The sequence below is a fragment of the Budorcas taxicolor genome, chromosome 11 (assembly GCF_023091745.1).
Source record: "Budorcas taxicolor isolate Tak-1 chromosome 11, Takin1.1, whole genome shotgun sequence".
NCBI classification, from domain to species: domain Eukaryota; kingdom Metazoa; phylum Chordata; class Mammalia; order Artiodactyla; family Bovidae; genus Budorcas; species Budorcas taxicolor.
In genome coordinates, this window is record NC_068920.1 from 32,911,038 (window position 1) to 32,927,682 (window position 16,645).

Here is a 16,645-nt window from a genome sequence, read left to right on the forward strand (position 1 = left end):
GCAGTACACAGGCTTCTCTTGTTTCGGGGCATGTGCTCCAGAAGACAGGCTCAGTAGCTGTGCCCATGCCCTGTTAGCCCACTGCGTGTGGGACCTTCCCAGAAAGTGAAAGTGTTACTCACTCAGTCGTGTCCAACTCTTTGTGACCTCATGGACTGTAGCCTGCCAGGCTCCTCCGTCCACAGGATTTTCTTGACCAGGATACTGGAGTGGGTTGCCATTTCCTTCTCCAGGGGATCTTCCTGACCCAGGGGCTGAACCTGGGTCTCCTACATTGCAGGCAGGCTACCAACTAAGCCACCAGACCAGAGGTCAAACCCATGTCCCCTGAATTGGCAGGCAGATTCTTAACCACTAGACCACCAGGGAAGTCCTTTTAAAATTTGTTTTAATTAATTAATTAATTTGGCTGCACTGGGTCTTAGTTGCAGGATCTTTTTTTTTTAATGAATAGTTGTGGCATGCAGGATCTTTCGTTGCGGCAGGTGGGATCTAGTTCCTTGACCAGGGATAGAACCCTGGGCCCCCTGCATTGGGAGTGTGGAGTCTCAGCCACTGGACCACCAGGCAAGTCCCTGCACAGGCTTGTTAGCACGGAGAGTCTTTAATCTGATTTCTTCAGCCAATGTGGAGTCTGAAGGGTAAGGAGATTATGCTTGGAGTAGCCTGAACTGGTCCTTTCTTGGCATGGAAAGGTGGTTGCTACTTTTTCCCCAGTGGATATTCAGCTGGGCTTTATCTCCCCGGCATTCCCATCCCTCTCAGAGGCCCATGTCACTCCAGCCTAGGGAATATAGGCTTCTATCTGGGCTTTGTTTCCTCCCTGGGAATCGCAGGTCCCAGGCAAGAGAACTTGGTAAGCTCTCCCCATGGCTGTCCTATTCCTCCTCCTTCTGTTCCTATGTGGGCTTCCCCAGGCTGAAGCAGGTAAGGAGCAGGGGTAGAGGGTAGGGGGATTCTTCACTTCTCCACAGGGTCGGGAGGGACTGCTGCTGTTTCTCCTTAGGGGTCTGGGAAGGTGTTTGGCTCAAGAAGATAGATCTACCCCAGTTGACCTCCCCCTGCCTCTAATATTAGGAAAGATTCAGAGTCAATGAGTGTCCAGATCAGGCACCTTTAGAAAATAAGAGCAGACAAGTAAATGCTCATCCAGAAGAGGAAAAGCGAAAGGAAGGGATACGGGCACGTGTCGGCTATTCCAGCCTTTGCCCTCCTGCCCTCAGATCCCCGCATTCGCTGGAGAAGAGGTGGGGAAAGCCTTACCCTCTTCTCTCCGTCTCACTTTTTTGTAGCTGTCATTTGAGAAAGAAGCTCACAGTCAGGCCCAGTGCTGGGGGGCCCCAGAAGGGAGGAAGCCCGGAATGGGAGGTGGAGGGGTGGGGTCGCTGACCTGATGGAGGTCTCTGGTCTCACACCGCCCCCTCCCCACAGACAGCATCCAGGCCATCTATGTGGACTTGGGGGAGGCACCGGAGCTGCCATGTCCTTCACCACCTGCCCTGCATGGGGACGAATTCCTGTCCTGGTTCCGCAGCCCGGCAGCAGGCTCCTCCACTGCTTTAGTGGCCCACGTCCAAGTGGCCAGGCCCTCCCCAGACCCTGGGAAGCCCAGAAGGGAATCCAGGCTCAAACTGCTGGGAAACTACTCTTTGTGGCTGGAAGGGCCCAAGGGCAGGAGACGCCGGGTGGTACTGGTGTGCTGTGCTGGGTCAGCGCTACAGGTACCAGAACTGGAGGGTGTATGATGTCTCCGTGCTCAGAGGTGAGTGGGGAGCCTGCAGACCAGGGGCCGCTGGGAGCCAGGGAAGTCCAGACAAAGAACTGAGAAGTCCCTCTCTCCCTCCAGGATCCCAGTTCTCTGCGAGGGCTGCAGATGGATCTTCCTGCTCTGTCCTCCTGTGTCCTGTGACCCCTGCCAGGAGCCTGGATGCTGTGACCTGGCAGGAGGGGAAGGGTCCTGTGAAGGGGGATGTGCAGTCCTTCTGGGGTGATGGGGCTACCCTGCTCTTAGTGTGTCCTGGGGAGGGGCTTCCTGAGCCCAGGGCGCGTAAACCAGGAATCACCCTCTGCCTTGTGCCTCAGAACAAAGGGATCAGCTTTAGCCTGGCAGGTGAACTGAATGACAATAAGGGAAGGAATTTTTGCCTCCAACACACCCCCTACTGCTAGCTAGGGAATCTGTTATTGGCTGTTATTTTCCTCCACTGCCTGTAGGAGGAGGGCTTTTTTTCTTTTCTTGATTGAATCCATAACAGAAAAGGGGGTTGGTTAAGCCAGCTTTCTCATCCGATAGACCATAAGCCAACAGGGAGAAGAAGAATTCTGGTGAATAATCTATGATTTTTGTGGAATATCCCTTAGCAGAAAGGAAAAAGTAAGAATTACTGCTGGGGCAGTTGTTTGTTGAAGAAAGGATATATGCACTGATGTTATAATGGCCCATTGATGGTGGAGGCAGAAGGAGAAAAAATATATAATTGTTTTACAATAAGAAGTCCATTATACAGAGAAAGAATGTTATTGGATGTAGAATAACCCATTCACAAGGCAGGAGGGAGGAGCAAACGGCCATTATTTTGATAAGCAAAAAGCAGTGATGGGGTTTTCTTTCCCTCTACGTCCTCAGCACCTAATCTGGGGTCTGGCATGTGGTGGGCACTCAGCAAATGCCTGTGGAGTAGATGAATGGAAGAATGAATAAACAGAAGGCACTTTCTTATTTTCTTAAAAGAGTGAATTACTGTGTAGGACATGAGAAAAAAAATCACAGTTATGGTTTATGGTCCAACCCAAAGTTAGCCATCCACGTGTAGCCTGTGGGGGCATCACCATTCAATATCAATTTTGGTTCATGAGGTCAGGGTGAGAGGCTAAGTGGGGTAGTGGATAGTGGGGGCAAGGAAATCTTCTTTTGGAAAAACCCACCAAACTATGGGGGGAAAGCCTCTCTTTGGGGCACAAGGGACAGACTCCCCTCCCAGCCTCCCTCCTAATCCCTCTTGTCCTGCCCTTAACTGCAGCCTCCACGGATGCCTCCCCTGTCCTCTATGCCCCTTCTGCAAACTGGGATGTGGCCTGGATCCTGAAGCTGTTGCTCACAGTGGGCCAGGGATTCACCATTGTGGTCCTTGGCGTCATGCTCTGGAGGCAGAGGGCCCAGGGGGCTCAACACAGAAGTGAGTCCCTCCTTCCCAGAGGGGTGGACTCATATCTTGTCTCTCTACCCTTCTTCTCTAGGGGAGAAGGTAGGGTAAGGAAGAGAGTTCTGAATCACCTGGTGACTTCTCTGCTGCACTTCATATGGCTTTTTCTCTCCAGATGCCTCATTTCCTCAGTTCAAACCTGAGATCCAGGCCTATGAGAACATCCATTTGGCCCATCTCAGGTGAGGAGCTACTAGGGGGCAGAGGCTTAAATCCCGGAGGAGACTGAAGTTGGGGTGGGGATGGGATGCTGGAGGTGGAGGAAGGAAGTATCCTTAATCAGTCTTTCTGCTTTGCAAAACCTGCCCCTAAAACCAGGTGATCTCGAGGACATCAACTAGGAAGTGTGACCTGCTGACTCCCTGGCTATCTGACACCTGAAGGATTCCCGAAAACCTTGGCAAGGGGGGCGGGGCTGGGAGTGCTATTTCACAGTCCGGTTGGTCTCCAGCCAAGCTGTGTGTGTCTGTGACAGTGTGTGTGTATGAGTGTGTGTGTGTGTGTGTGTGTGTGTGTGTGTGTGTGTGTTAAGGGGCTAGGGGCTGAAGGAAAGAAGAAGCATTATTCCACGATGTCACCTATGAAAGGGTGTGGTTTCCTGTCTCACTGTAGCCAGTGGAGGGATGGCCCTGAGCCTACAGTACCATAGAATTCAGGGGAGCCTGGGGTAACTGGCAGGGGCTGGGGAGAGGTGAGGATGGGAAGAAAGGAGACAGGAATCCAGAGACTTGAGCAGTGGTAAGAATCAGTTATGGGGGTACCAAAGGACAAACGGTAGAAACTGAAGAAGAGGGAAGGAAAGAGGCTCAAGTCACAGGAAAAGGGAAGAGATGGAGAGAGAGAGAGAGAGGAAAATTGGAAGTATGAAGAAGGAGGATTGAAGGACAGAAGAAAGGAAAGAAGACTCACCTCTAAATTAAGCCAGATCCTCACTGCCATCTCATCCTCACAAAGAAGAAATTGAGAGAGAACCAGCACCTCTAATCAGACGCCAGACTTCCTCAGATGGAAGGGGAGGGGACGGAGTCAGGATGGGTGGGGGGTGCCCTTGCCCAGCCACCACCCCTCGGTTCCCTCCTTATTGTAGGCGCTCCCCCTCCTTATCCTGTGGCATCCGGAGCAGGGCACAGCTTATCACCCTGATGTCCTGGGGGCCCCACGAGTCACACACAAGCTATCTCCCTGGGCAGAGGGAGTGTCCACAGCAGTGGGTGGGTGAATTCCCTGGTGGGGTGTGTAACTGGGGCCTGCGTGTTGGGTGATGAGTGAACAAGTCTGGGCTTGAAGAATGGGAGAGGGTGCTGGTGCTCCTAGTCTCAGGCAGCATGGAGCTGGACTCCCAGCCACACCCTCACCACTCCATGAGGGCCGCTTTGTGATCTGCTCAAGCTTGGGCTTCACTGGAGAAAAGCGTTCTTGGAGGTGTCGCCTAAAAACCTTTACGCTGCAGTGGCTTAAGTAAGCTACTGGCAAGAAGGAGGATGCCAACGACAGATGGAGGATGAAGTGAAAGTCGTGGTTCAGGTGCCAGCACCCCAGCCCAACCCGCTCAGCAGCTCTAGCTTGCTGTTAGAGATAGCACGCGTGCCTGCACAGGTACACACACACAGACACACACATAGAGCAGTGTTACTGAACTTCCAGATAGCACTTTTATTACATTTACTCTTCATAGTTCCCCAAGCCTTCCTTCCTGATCTACCAAATTAATCTTTCCTCGGAGGACTCTCTTCCTCATCACACTTGATGCTCCTTCCATCCCCTTGCCTGGGACCCACAGCTCCTTCAAACACCTGCCTTGCCAGAGAGCTGGGGATTACAGAATGCATCAGAAACAAGCATCTAGAAAAGACCAAGGATTTAGGGCATATCTTCTTTATGAGGCTGGGCTCTGGGAACGTTCCTCTGGGCAGCCAGGGGCTGGAGCAATGCCTGGAGGAATCAGGTTTGGGGAGGGCCCTGTGAAGGTGTTGGCTCCACCGATCTGAGATCTCTGTACACGGTCAGGTTCTTGGGCAAATCTCCAAAGATCTCTGTGCCGGTGTTGCCGGGGCCGCAGTGACAATAGAGAAGTCTTGAACTGGAGGCTGATGGCCTCCCCAGGTGAAGCTGGCCAGGAGGACAAGCAGGGTGATGAGGAGGAGGCTGGGGAGCTGACGCGGTGTGGTAGCCGAGTTGCACAGGTCCTGCTCGCAGCAGTGGTGTTGAAGAGTATAGGAGCGGGACCAGTAAGTGGTGTGGCCCTGCAGGGAGCACTCGGCCCTTGGGAGGCAGCCCTTCCGCTCGATGACCTCACTCTGTTCTATGGGACAGAGGTGGTTGGGGGAGAGGGGAGCTGAGGCTGGGCAGGAAGGAGGCAAGGGCCATATGGGGTCCCACGAAACGCAGGATTGGATGGCAGTGGGGAAGACCTAGGGAACATCCATCAGACCAGAGTCCTCCTACCTGAGGTACCAATACTGATGCCACAAACTTCATCCTCCTGACACTTGGTGGGAACAGGGTAGCAGGGTTTGGCAAAGTTGCAGGTGTAACAGCGGAGCTGTGTCTGGGCCAGGGAGGCGGCAAGACCTGTGGAGTCCGTGGAGATCCGTCAGGGAGGAGAAGCAAACAGGGCAGGTGAGAGGCCCAGCCCAGATTCGGGAATGGGCTGCACAGACAGAGGTGATACACAAAGTGGGGAAAGGGGAGCGGTGAAACGGAGGGAGAAGCAGACCGAAGTAGAAAAAGAGACAGAGCAGGGAGTGGAGATCATGCACGAAAAGGAAAAGACAGAGAGGCACGAGGGATACAGGGAGCATGCGAGAAACACACAGACATGAACAGAAGCCAAGGGAACCAGAGGTGGACACAGAGAATGGCACAGAAAGCCGGGCTGGAGCCAGGAGGGGGTGCCAGTGAAGAAGTCGAACAGATGGTGCCGAGTCGGATGAGAAAATAGGAATTAACATGGACCAAGGTGCCCAGCAAAGAAGCAAGAGGTGAGATAAGGGTCAGAGGAGATAGAGGCTTGTCAAAGATGCCACAAGGAAGAGACAGTTATTCTCAAATGCCTTTGAAAGGAAATCTTTCTTATTCCACTTCATCAGGCTGGCCTGAGACCGTTCCCAGTAGCTCTTCTTTTCTTTCCAAACCCGCTACAGCTCTCTCCTCGGCATAGGTCAGCACCCTCTCCCTCACCCCCCTACCCCTAGCTCTCAGGCTCCTCCACAAACCCCTGCCACCACCACCGCCCTACCCTGCTCCCGGTCCCCAAGGATTCTCCAGCTCACCCTTACCCAGCGCCCCACCAAGGAACAGGATGCAGAGGAAGATGCTGGAGGTACCCATGTCTGGACCTGGGACACAGGAGTCTGGGAGAATGTGATCTGCACCCTGAGATCCTAGAGCTGGAGCATCTGAGTGAGACAGGGAGGGACCAGTAAACAAACACACCTAGAGAGTGAATCTGAGGGTGAGGCGGAACAGGGACCAGACTCAACAGCCTGAAACAGGAGAGTTCCTGGCCCCAAAGCTCTCACACCCTCCCTGCCTCCTACCGGAGCCTGCTCTTGCCCTGAGGGTCTTCTCTATTCTTGCAGCTTACTCTTGGCTTGTCTGTCGCTCTTGAATGGTGTCTGTCAGCGTCTGTCACTTTCCCTCCTCCTCCTCCTCTCCCTCCCTCTCCTTGTCGCAAGCTGCTCTTTGCTCTTTCATCTCCTTGTTTTTGTTTGTCTGTCTTCCCCTTCTGTGCATTTAAGTCTCTCAAGGTCACTCTCCTAAACAGCCCTGGCTCAGATCTGTTTTGCGAGTGGTGTTTGAGTGTGGACTCAGCAAGCCCCCACCCACCCACCCACCTGCACACGCAGCTAAGGACCCCACCTAGCTGCCCATCCCTTTGATCCCCCAAGCTTCAACATCCGTACCCCATAATTATCTCTCCCAGCTTTACTACATTAGAGGAAATAATAAATCATGGGTGAGGCCAGAGGGACTGATGTATTTCCACTGGTGCAGGGGTAGGGTTCAGAAAGACTAGGAAGGAAGGCAGGGATAAGATTTGGGTCAGGGGTAGAGTCTGGAAGACTGGGGCTTAAGAGACTGGGGAGAAGAGTCAGCACCTGGGGAATCAGGGCAGACTGTACCAGGAGTAAGAGGCAGACAGGGTGGGGAGTGAGACAGAGGAGACACAGGTATCCACTGAGTAGCAGTTTTCAAAAACATTTTTTAATCTCAGGACCTCTTTACACTCAAAAATTACTGAAGACCCCAAATAAATTTTTTATGTAAGTTATATCAATATTTGCTATGAGAAATTAAAGCAGAACATTTTAACAGATTCATTAAAAAATATAAAGCAATAAACCTGTTGTTATTTAGTCCCTAAGTCATGTCCGACCCTTTGTGACCCCATGAATCGCCAGGCTCCTCTGTCCATGGAATTTTCCAGATGAGAATACTGGAGTGGGTTGCCATTTCCTCCTCCAGGGGATCTTCCCCACCCAAGGATGGAATGTGCATCTCCCGTTTTGGCAGGGGATTCTTTACTACTGAGCCACCAGGGAAGACCCATACAGTGGTCAGAAACTGTTACATGTTAACAAAACACATTTTTGTGAAAAATAATGTCTTTCCCAACAGTATAGTGAGAAGAGTGGCATTCCTTTACCCTTTGGGGAATCTATTTAATATGGGGCTTCCCTCGTGGCTCAGAGGTTAAAGCGTCTGCCTGCAATGCAGGAGACCTAAGTTCGATCCCTGGGTGGGGAAGATCCCCTGGAAAAGGAAATGGCACCCCACTCCAGTACTCTTGCCTGGAGAATCCCATGGAAGGAGGAGCCTGGTGGGCTGCAGTCCACGGGGTCACAAAGAATCAGACACAACTGAGCGACTTCACTTTCACTTTAACAGAAGAAATGGAAGATGGATGGGTTTTCACATCTGCTTCTGCATTCAGCCTGTTGGGATTTTGATTGAATATATGATGAAAATCTGACAGATATGTAGCTGGAAAAGGAAGACTGTCCAGGACTCTCTGAAAGGGTCTTAAGAACCCCGGGACTTCTGGGGCCACCGTTTTAGACATGTTTCTGAGATGGAAAAGTTAGGGGACATCAGAGGATGCTGAGTGCTCTTTCTCTCCTGGGGAGTCCTTCCCCAGGGGGCCCTCCCTATCCCCACTGGGGCCCCAGTGCCTTCTAGGGGAGACAGACTCTTTCCTCCCTTTTTATTGCCCTATAAAGCCCAAGGCAACGGGGATAAAAGGCCGGCAGAGGGAAGACCAGGGAGGGGGGTGGGCGGGAGGGAGAGGCGCTACAGACACAGGCAGATGCAATGAACCCCCTATTTGCTGGGATCCTGCTCGGCACTTTGCTGGGGGCTGCATGGTCCAGCACCTCTTCTCTCCCACCAGGAAACCGCATGCGGTGCTATGACTGCGGTGGAGGCCCCAGTGGCTCCTGCAAAGAAACGGTGACCACTTGCGGAGAGGGTGAGCGCTGCGGCTTCCTGGAGCGCAAACCCCAACCAGACCTGGCACAGACCAAACTGTCTGGAAACCGTGAGTTCTCAGTGTGTCCCCCTTCCTCCCAGCCCCTCCCTGCCTCCAGCTCCTACTACTTCAGTCCTTCTGGCTTCCAGAACCTTCCAGGCTCAGTTGAGCTCTGGGCAGATGGTGCCGCTGTCAGAATGAAGCAGCCTGGAGCCCCTTCTGGCTCCTGGCACTGAGCCCCTGGAAGCCTGCTGTCTGCGTGGCCTCACCTCCCTCCTCTCTACCCTCCAGAAAGAGACTCATAGGCCCATGTACTCACAAATGGTTGAAAAAGCTCTCTACCTTGAGGGTAGGGACCAAAATATTCAACCAAACTTCTACTCTCAGGCATCAACTAAGGTCCAGGGAGGTGTATGTGTATATATAGTCTAATTTCTTTAATTTCAAAATAATTTTAGATTGACAGAAAAGTTACTTTTATTAAAAAACAGTACAGGTTAGCGCTGTGTATCCTTACCCAACTTCCAGTTATGTTAATGTCTTATATAAGCATAGTGTGCGTGTAGTCAGTGTCTTAGTCGCTCATATGGACTGCAGCCCACCAGGCTCCTCTGTCCATGGGCTTTTCCAGGCCAGAATACTGGAGTGGGTTGCCATTTCCATTTCTAGGAGATCTTCCCGACCCACGGATCGAATCTTCGTCTTCTGCATCTCCTGAGTTGGCAGACAGATTCTTTACCACTGAGCCGATTGGGAAGCCCATATAACTGCAGTACAATTAGCAGAATCAGAAAATAACACTGGTTCAGTAGGACTAATCTACAGATCTTGCTCAATATAGCCTGTTGTCCCTTTCATGCCTTTTTTTCTGATCCAGGATCCACCGCCTTTTGCTCTACTACCTAGTTGTCATCTCTCTGTGACAGTGTGCTGAGTCTTCCTTTGATTCTATGATATTGACACTTTTTTCCTTTTCTTTGTGTTTCTTGATCTTGATACTTTTACTTGATCTCTGATACTGGATACTGATGCGTTATTTTAAAGAATGTCCTGCCATTTGGATTAACCTGATATTTTCTTGTGATTAGACTGAGGTCCTGAGTTTTGGGAAAGAAGTGATGTTGGTCCCTTTCAGTGGATGCTGTTAGGGCTTCACGATGTCAGCATGTTAACTGTGATCACTTGGTTTCAGGGAGGTGTTTTTTGAGGGGGGCGGAGGATTCCTTTGGGCTCCTTGAAATCATATCTGCTCTGCCCCAGAAGGCAAGTCCTCAAGCCAGGAGTTCAACACCCCAGTCTCATCTTCTCTTTCAGCCTCAGTGACCTTGATTCATCACCATCCAGCCTGCGTCGCAGCCCATCATTGCAATCAAGTGGAGACAGAAGTGGTGGGAGACGTGACTTATACGACCCACAGGGACTGCTGCGTTGGTGACCTGTGCAACGGTGCTGTGGCGAGCACTGCAGCCCCCATGAGCATTGTGGCTGCAGCAGTCACCACGCTGGCCTGGCTCTTGCCGGGACTCTGGAGAGGGTAATGGGAGCAGGGGAGGAGAAGGCAGCAAGGAAATGAAGGAGATCTGTGAGCCATTAAAATCTATCGACCACTCCAGAGCTGACTGGAAAATTCCATCTTTTGTTGATAGGAGGGCTGAAGGGGTAATACAGGGGCATCCAGGCTCTAGTTTAGGGGTTATCAAGGATCAGTGGACTTAGCTACAATGGTACACTTCTTAACCAACTAAACCCCAAAGGACAATGGAGAATCTGCCCTAAAGTGACTCCTACCTGTTGCCAGGGAGAGTCTTTCTTAGCAACAAGGATCACTGAGGGGAGCAGGCTCTGGGCTGGCCACCAGGAATCAGTGAGTCTGGTTGTCTGGGCTTGTTCCCCTTCCCCCCACTGGCAACCTGACTGCCAATATGACTATTTGGAATCGAGAAAGGAAATGTAAACACTGTGGCAGGACAGAGCCTTGGTGCCCCACCTACTAGGCCAGGTGAGGCCTCTGACTCTAACCTGAGGGACTGAGGCCTGGAAGGAGGGGCCCAGGTCCCATCCCCGTGCAACTCTCCTACCCCTCTGAGGAGCCCGCAAGCCAGGCTTGCACCTCCTTCTTGGCAGTACAACACAGGTGTGGCCTAAATATAGGATAAAGATTGTTTCTCCAAATACTGGGCCACCCCCAGACACTGAAAGAAAGGACAGGTCTGAAAAACCAGTTTCTCCCTTTGCCCCAACCCTGGCCTCCCAGAGCAACTCCCTGAAGGGCCCTTTGGTGAGGGTGGGGGCTGAGAGTGTTATTTGCTGGGAGGGGGCTGCTGACAATAGATCTTCTGACAATAAACACACAATAGGTCGGCTCTACACATTTATTACTCAGAATGGAGAGGGGTGGGCATGGGGATGAGGTATGTATGGGAGCCAGGATTTGAAGTGTCAGTGAGGTTATTGGGTGCTTCCTGGCAGCCTTCATTGGGGACAGGACAGAACTCCATTTCAGGCCCAGATTCCAATTGCTCTTCACACAGGGCATAGGAAAGCACAGGAAGCAAAGTGGGGAGCTCTCCCTGGAAGCAATGGAGGATCTGGAGTGGTGTCGAGGAAATGGGAAGGGTCTCTCTGGGAAAGCAGAGTGGAGGGCGTGAGTGGAAAGATGGATGGAGAAACCGCTGTCTAGTTAAAGCAATGTGAAGCATCTGGAGAGATGCTTTTCTGAGCAAAGGGAAGCAGGGGGTATGGAGACACAAGAAGAGAGGCTCAGGCGAAGGCAGATGGAAAGAGGGGCAGCCATGGAGCCAGTCTCAGTGCAATAGCCAGAGGCCAAGGCCAGCCAAGGAAGTGAGGAAGACAAGGGTCAGGGCCGGCGTGGGCCGAGGGGCTGGGCTATTGCAGTTGTCCTGGCTGCAGCAGGTGGTGTTATAGGTCAGGCCCCCCTTCTGGTTGGTTTGGTTGACCGCCGGCTTACAGGGCTCTCCTGGTGTGCCACAGTCGAGTCGGGAGAAAACCCACATCTTCCCTGGGGTTAGGAGGGAGCAAAGAGGTTAGTAAAGACAGGCACTCGGCATGCCTGGGTCCATCTCCGCCCGCGCCCCCCCCCCCCCCCCCGCCATGCACCCCATTCGGGCTTCCATCCTTCCCAACTCTGCCCCTGGCCCTGCCCTTCTGTATTTCTTCTCAGTCTAACCTTTCTCGTGCACTTTCTTACCCTGCCCCCTCACCCCAATCCCGGGCCTATCACTTGCTGCCCAGGAAGCTTTGGACCAGTTCCTGTCTCTTTCAGAGGCTGTTTCCTCAATATAATAATAGCATCCACATCATAGGAAGTCATGAACATAAATTCAAACAACCCATGTGAAGATACAGGATGGTGCCTGGGAAACAGTAATCCTTGGCCAAATATTATCATTGCTGTAGTTCTCTGTTCCACCTCAGCCCCAGCCATAGAGTCCCCCACTGGCCGCCCCCCCCCCCCCCCCCCCCCCCCGCCACTGACGAAGGGAATGGTACCAATGTACGCGTGGGTTGTCAGGCATTGATGTCCTGGTTCCAGGCGGCAGGACTTCCGGTCCACACAGCCCAGCACTGGGAGCTTGTAGCAGGAGTGACATCGAATATCAGCTGGGAAGACACAAGTGACAGAATATATGACTCACCAAGGGATGAGCCAAGCTGGTGGGTGGGGTTGGAGAGGAGTCAGTCAAGTTGGGGTTCTGACCTGTTTGGTCTGCTAGAGACAGAACAGGTAAGGGATGCAAAAAAAATGTAGAAGTGGGTGAGGGTGGAGTTGGTCTGTGAATGGCCCACACCCTAAACATCTTTCTTCACTCCAACCCATCTAGAGATGAGTCAAGAGGGGCAGTTACCAACAGTGGGGCTGGGGGCGGATGGAATGTGAGACTACCACTGGGAAGGAATGTGTAGATGTCTAGGGAGGAGATGAAGGAATTCAGAAGGTTACAGACGAAGAGATGAAATAGGAAGAAATATTCAAAGTTAAAAATCAATCGTGGAGGTTACAACACTTGCAGGAATGGCTTGGAGCTTAAGGGGGGCAAGAAAGCCACCTGGAGGGGCCAGTTAAACAAAGCATTCTTTACCTCCTGGGGCTGCCAAGGGTGTGGGAAGAGGAAGCAGACCCAAAATAAATCCTCCCACCCTGGTAGGTCTCCGACAGAAAGGAGTAGTATCTAAGAGGCAGATCATCAGAATAGATCTGAGCACTTTACCAAAATGGAGAGGATGAGTGCAGAAGGTGGCACTCCCAAGGTTCCTGCCACATCTGATTCAAGGTTTGAGAAAAGGAAGAGTTCAGGCCATGGGTGGAGGAGCCTGGTGATCACCTCTCAGTGAAACCCACCTCATCCTGGGGGTGAGCAACCTTGACATTCTCTCCCTAGAAGGCTGGGCAATCTCCCTGGCTCCCTGGAATTCTCCACAGAGCTTGTGTCCCTGGAAGTATGCACCCCAGGGGGGAGCCGGGCGGGGAGGGGACCTAGGAAAGACCACTGCTTGAGGGACAGAGCACAAAGTCCCTGATGGAGTAGATGGGAGGATGGGTAGCAAAAGAAGCCCCAGCTGGATGCTTAGGTTTCTGGGAGGACATCCTGGCTGAGTGGAGAGAGGAGAAAGCAGGTAAACCCCTGGAATGGGGTTGGAAGGGGAGCTGGATATGAGAGTTTATGAGAATTGGGGAACCGGGAACCTGTAACCCTGGGCAGTTAGAAAAGTGGGTTTTGGAGGTGGGGAAGAGGCTGAAGGATGGAGATGGGGGAGAACAGAGCAAGGACCCTGTCACAGGGGCACAGGAAAGCCGAGCCAGTTGGGTCTGAGGGTGCTTGGGATCCATGGGTACAAAGGACAGTGGCTGGGGCAGGGTTTAAAAATCCTGACCAGATGAACCACATCCTGAGGGGCCCCAGGGGCTCACCTGAGACCCAGCAGAGCAGAGCAGACAAGGAGAGCAGGAGAAGGGCCCTCATGGTGGGGGTCCTGAGAACGGCAGCAGCCGACAGAGCAGGACTTCAGGGATCTGGCTTTCGCTCTGGGACTTCAGTGGCCTTTTTGGAGTTTATAATCACAACAGTCCCTCCCTCCCTGGCCTCTGGTGGCCCCTCCTTCCCCATTTAGGGAAGGGCTAAGCAGGACCCAGTGGAGGAGTGGGATGGGGATGGGAAGAGACAGGTATGGGGAGGGCAGGTGCAGCAGTGACTAACTCCATTTTGCTTCTTGGTTTCTGTCTAAGACACACCCTCTTGGCCCCCAGGAGTAACATCTCTGTCTGCGTAATCCTCTGGAGAAGTATCACTAAAGGCCCCTGTGATGTTATAGTGGCTGGGGTGGTAGGAGCATCTCCTGGTTCCTGGGAAATGGACAATGGGGTGCAGCCCCAGCTGACTACCAAATTTTGGTCCCTGGGGGGCACTGGTAGGGGCATGTAGGCAGGAATTAAGCATCAAATTCATCTCACTTCAGCCCCCACTTTGTTTTCCCAAGCCCTGCTCAGCCACGGGATGAAGGAGTAGGGTTTGTGATGTCACCATGAGTTTGTGTGATGTCATAGCAGCAGAGGCAAGGGCTGGAGCTGCCTGTTAAGGAGGGGCTGCCTCAGAACCCCTGAAGCTTCTCAGGACCTTGCCCTGGCTCCACTTGGGTTTGGCCTGGCCTTGGTTCCTCTGGTGCAGTGAAGGCCGAGGGTGTGGGGCTGTGCATCTGCTAGAGCCAAAACCTGCTCAGCTGGGTGCGGCTCCTTGGGCCAGGAGGGACTGAATGGGCACAGAGAGGTGAGGCAGCAGCTAAAATAGGAATAGGAATAGTCACAATGGCAAGCACATAGTGCTCCTATGACTCAGCCATTGTTCTAGGTGTTTTCTATGTATTATTTGATTTAGTTCTCCAAATACTCTGTGAGGTAGGTGCCTTTATGCCCATTTTACAGATGAGCAAACAGGCTCACAGAAGTGACTTGTGCACATCTCACAGCTAGTAGATAGTGAAATCAAGATTTGAATTCAGGCAGCCAGAATCCAGAAATCGTGGTGCTCCCTGCAACTGCTACGCTGCAAGAGTTGACGACGGCACAAGTGCTTGTGTAAAGGACCCCAGCATGAATTTTAAGTGAGCACTGGTTAAGGGCTGTGAACTTGCCTCTGAGGATTCCCAGAGGGATCTGGGCAGCTGGTGGCCCCTCCCCTACTGCTTATCAGTGCCCCCAGACCCGCGGTCTCCTCCTCCACCCCCCTTTGATTTCCCTCCGGTCTCCTCCGCTGATTCACTGTCCTCCTCTTCCCACCACATCCCAGCCATGACCGTGGTTCTGCAGCTGCCGCTGCCGCTGCTGCTGCTGCTGCTGTCGAGGGCCCAGGGGGACCCAGGAGGTAAGCCACCCAGTAAAGTTGCAATGGCGGGAGGAAAGACTGAGCCAGGAGGAAGGGGCCACAGGAGGGTGAGATGTATATGGGAAGATCCAGGATGGCAAGACAGCACGGGAGAGCCATTAGACTAAGTGGGAGGGTCGTGTTGCCCTATGGTCTTGCCTTAACCATCGCCTCTGGCCTCCCATAGCTTCACTGAACGGCCACCCCGGAGACCGCGTGAATCTCTCCTGCATAGGGGTCTCGCAACCCACCCGCTGGGTCTGGGCACCTAGATTCCCGGCCTGCAAAGGCCTGTCCAAAGGACGCCGCCCGATCCTGTGGGCCTCACCGAGCGGGACCCCCACCGTGTCTCCCGCCCAGCCGTTTGCTGGCCGCATAAATGCCCTGGACCTTGGTATCCGGCGATTGGAGCTGCTCTTGAGCGCGGGGGACTCTGGCACCTTTATCTGCAAGGGTCGCCAAGAGGAGGAGAGCCGTACGGAGCTTCATGTGCTGGGAGACAGGGCCTACTGCAAAGCTCTGGGTAGGTCTATGCCTTCATGCGCAGGGGACCTAACTCTGACACAAGCCCCCGGCAGGGAGAGAGGCCTCGGCTGAGGGTTCCTGAGAGGGGCGGCGGTGTGGCTAGCGCTCTGTCCCCGCACCCTGACCTCGGCATCAACCACTCCGACCCCGCTTCCAACCATCCCCCAGGGTCGTCGTATTCCCACATTCTGATCCCGCTGCTGGGCGCTGGGCTGGTGCTGGGCCTCGGAGTATTGGGCTGGGCCTGCTGGCGGCGCAGGTGAGCACAAGGGGCGGAGCCTGATTTGAAAGGGTCTTGACCCGAGGAGGGAGGGGCAGGCCCAGAACTTTCAAAGACCAAAGCTAGATCAGGTGTGGTTTGGAGATGAATGGGAGAGGTTAGAACTGGGGGGCCAGGCCAAGGGCTGGTGGGTGGAGCCCTAGCTAAGGAGGCGAAGCTGGAGGCGGAGCAGGCTCCACGCGTGGGTTGATGTGTCTGTGGGGGTGGAACCTACGTTGTTTTCCTGGTCAGAGCCTGAAACTGGCTGGGTCGTTGTTGGCACGTGGGGGACGGGGGTGGGCCAGAACGAAGCAAAAGAAGGTTAGTGCTTCTCAAAGACTCTTACCCATCCCTTACAGGCGCTCGCCCCCTCATCCGCCTCGACCAACCCCCAGATTTGGTGAGACTAACTCCCCCGCAATTTTCCTTCTCCGCACATTCCCCACCCAGTGCTTGAGTCTGAGCCCTTGCTGGGAGCAGACAAGTTGGTCACCTTCTCTCAATCCTTCAGCTCTGTCCCCCCCACATAGTTCCACTCGTGAAAGCAGAGCCCCAGAGGCCAGAAGAGGAGGAAGAGCCCAAGATGCCAGGGGACCTGGATCAGGAGCCGGTAAGGGCTTGGGACAGGATGGGGGCTGGCCAGGATCCTTGAGTCTAGCGGACCGAGAAAGACAGAGGCCTGATACCCAAGGGAGTCAGACTTCTGAGACCCTGCTGCCTTCCTCCCCACCTTTCAGAGCCTGCTCTACGCAGACCTGGATCATATGGCCCTCAGAAGGTCCAGCCGACTGTCCCCAGTGGTCCCTGCTGA

The 16,645-nt window shown here is 53.4% G+C and overlaps 4 protein-coding genes across 4 annotated transcripts; 2 read left to right on the top strand and 2 right to left on the bottom strand.

Annotated features, from left to right (window-relative positions):
- The first annotated feature begins 869 nt into the window (after positions 1 to 869).
- On the top strand, positions 870 to 10,211 carry LY6G6F (lymphocyte antigen 6 family member G6F). Its single transcript, XM_052649520.1, is given in 7 exon segments — positions 870 to 927; positions 1,432 to 1,676; positions 1,678 to 1,762; positions 1,847 to 2,110; positions 3,021 to 3,176; positions 8,596 to 8,742; positions 9,988 to 10,211. Coding segments are annotated over 7 exon segments (1,179 nt in total).
- On the bottom strand, positions 5,207 to 6,533 carry LOC128056709 (lymphocyte antigen 6G6e-like). Its single transcript, XM_052649521.1, has 3 exons — positions 6,482 to 6,533; positions 5,649 to 5,774; positions 5,207 to 5,505 (listed from the first exon to the last, which is right to left on the bottom strand). The coding sequence occupies exons 1-3, from the start codon at positions 6,531 to 6,533 to the stop codon at positions 5,207 to 5,209; spliced, it is 477 nt and encodes a 158-aa protein (XP_052505481.1).
- Positions 10,212 to 11,031: 820 nt separating the features above from the next.
- LY6G6C (lymphocyte antigen 6 family member G6C) lies at positions 11,032 to 13,708 on the bottom strand. The gene is made up of 3 exons (XM_052649428.1): positions 13,604 to 13,708; positions 12,184 to 12,294; positions 11,032 to 11,692 (listed from the first exon to the last, which is right to left on the bottom strand). The coding sequence occupies exons 1-3, from the start codon at positions 13,653 to 13,655 to the stop codon at positions 11,478 to 11,480; spliced, it is 378 nt and encodes a 125-aa protein (XP_052505388.1). The 5' UTR covers positions 13,656 to 13,708; the 3' UTR covers positions 11,032 to 11,477.
- Positions 13,709 to 14,977: 1,269 nt separating this feature from the next.
- Positions 14,978 to 16,645, top strand: MPIG6B (megakaryocyte and platelet inhibitory receptor G6b). The gene is made up of 6 exons (XM_052649561.1): positions 14,978 to 15,050; positions 15,238 to 15,573; positions 15,744 to 15,834; positions 16,194 to 16,234; positions 16,346 to 16,444; positions 16,572 to 16,645. Exons 1-6 carry the CDS (start codon positions 14,978 to 14,980, stop codon positions 16,643 to 16,645), a joined length of 714 nt encoding a protein of 237 aa, XP_052505521.1.